We start from the raw sequence: 1,253 nt of genomic DNA, 5'->3' as shown, positions 1-1,253 counted from the left end.
GCTAACGGTTCTGCAAGTTCGCTGGCTTCATAGCAACACTAATAACAACTACAACAACCACAAAAACCAACACTGCAGCTGTTTGTGAGATAGCCTAAAGAATTTTTTTTACTTGTTTTTTGTTTGTAAGAGGCTGTTTTGTTTTGTTTTTGTTTCGTTTTGTTGTTTTGTTTGGTGTTTTCTTTGATTTATTGGTGTTTTACGGCGTTTTTTTTTTCTTTTGGTTTTCGAATGAAAAATTTTAGCCAAAACAAGAACGCGGAAAACAACATGACGAACAACAGCAACAATTTTAACATAAACAACAACAACAACAACAACAACAACAACAACAACGGCGGCGGCGGCAGTAATAACAACAGCGACACCAGGGACCCTGTCGAGAACAACGAAAGCATCTGCTACAGCAAGGGCGGCAATAATAACAATGAACACAACAGCATCACCAACACCAACAACGTCTCCACTACCACCACCACTAACAACAACAACACCAAACTACCTCACAACAACAGCAACAACAACAAACAGTACAACAGCAACAAAAACAACATGAACTCACCCAAAATATCTGCAACAAAGCACTCAACTGCAAAACTGTAATGATCGCCATTTTGGTTAATGTAAATGTTGAAATCTGTGGATCTTTGCTCTTTCGATTCTTATGTGTGTCGGTTGCTACTAACAGTCAACTAATGATTTGGTGTGGGTATATACGTATATATGTATATATACCCCGCGTGTGTATCGCTGGCGATTTTCTTTCTCCGTCTTCACTTCTTTGGACTTTTTCTATATTTCTGACGAAGATCTCCGCTCGAAACGTGAAATCCACTTTCTTTTCTTGCCTTTACTGAGCGTCCAATAACACAGTACATGTACCACGTCCTCACATTGTTTTTTCTTGCTTGTTCTTGTTTGGATTGACTATATATATATATATATATATATATATATATATATAGAGAGAGAGAGAGAGAGAGAGAGATTTTGTTTTTGTTTGTGTGTATGTGTGTGTGCGTATACTTACGTATATGCGTACGTGTGTATGTGGATATATATATTTATGATATCTCTTTGTATCAACACATTCGCAAACACATATGTATGCATGTATGTACGTATGTATGTATGTATGTATGTATGTATGTATGTATGTATGTATGTATGTATGTATGCACGTATATATGTATATATCTTTGAGAACATATGTGTGTGTGTATGTATTTATATATATATATATATATATATAT

General features: G+C 35.5%; 1 protein-coding gene across 1 annotated transcript in view; it reads right to left on the bottom strand.

The window, feature by feature from the left end:
- Positions 1 to 902, bottom strand: part of LOC128251150 (hemocyanin G-type, units Oda to Odg-like) — a 14,930-nt gene extending 14,028 nt beyond the window's left edge. The window contains exon 1 of the mRNA XM_052977622.1: positions 563 to 902. Coding sequence (XP_052833582.1) covers positions 563 to 613 — 51 coding nt within the window. The 5' untranslated portion in view covers positions 614 to 902. The remainder of the gene's footprint in view (positions 1 to 562) is intronic.
- Between the last annotated feature and the right edge of the window lie 351 nt (positions 903 to 1,253).

The sequence above is a fragment of the Octopus bimaculoides genome, chromosome 28, assembly GCF_001194135.2.
Source record: "Octopus bimaculoides isolate UCB-OBI-ISO-001 chromosome 28, ASM119413v2, whole genome shotgun sequence".
Classification (NCBI taxonomy): Eukaryota; Metazoa; Mollusca; class Cephalopoda; order Octopoda; family Octopodidae; genus Octopus; species Octopus bimaculoides.
Note: the sequence above shows the minus strand (reverse complement) of the source record. Positions and strands in the feature narration are given on the sequence as shown.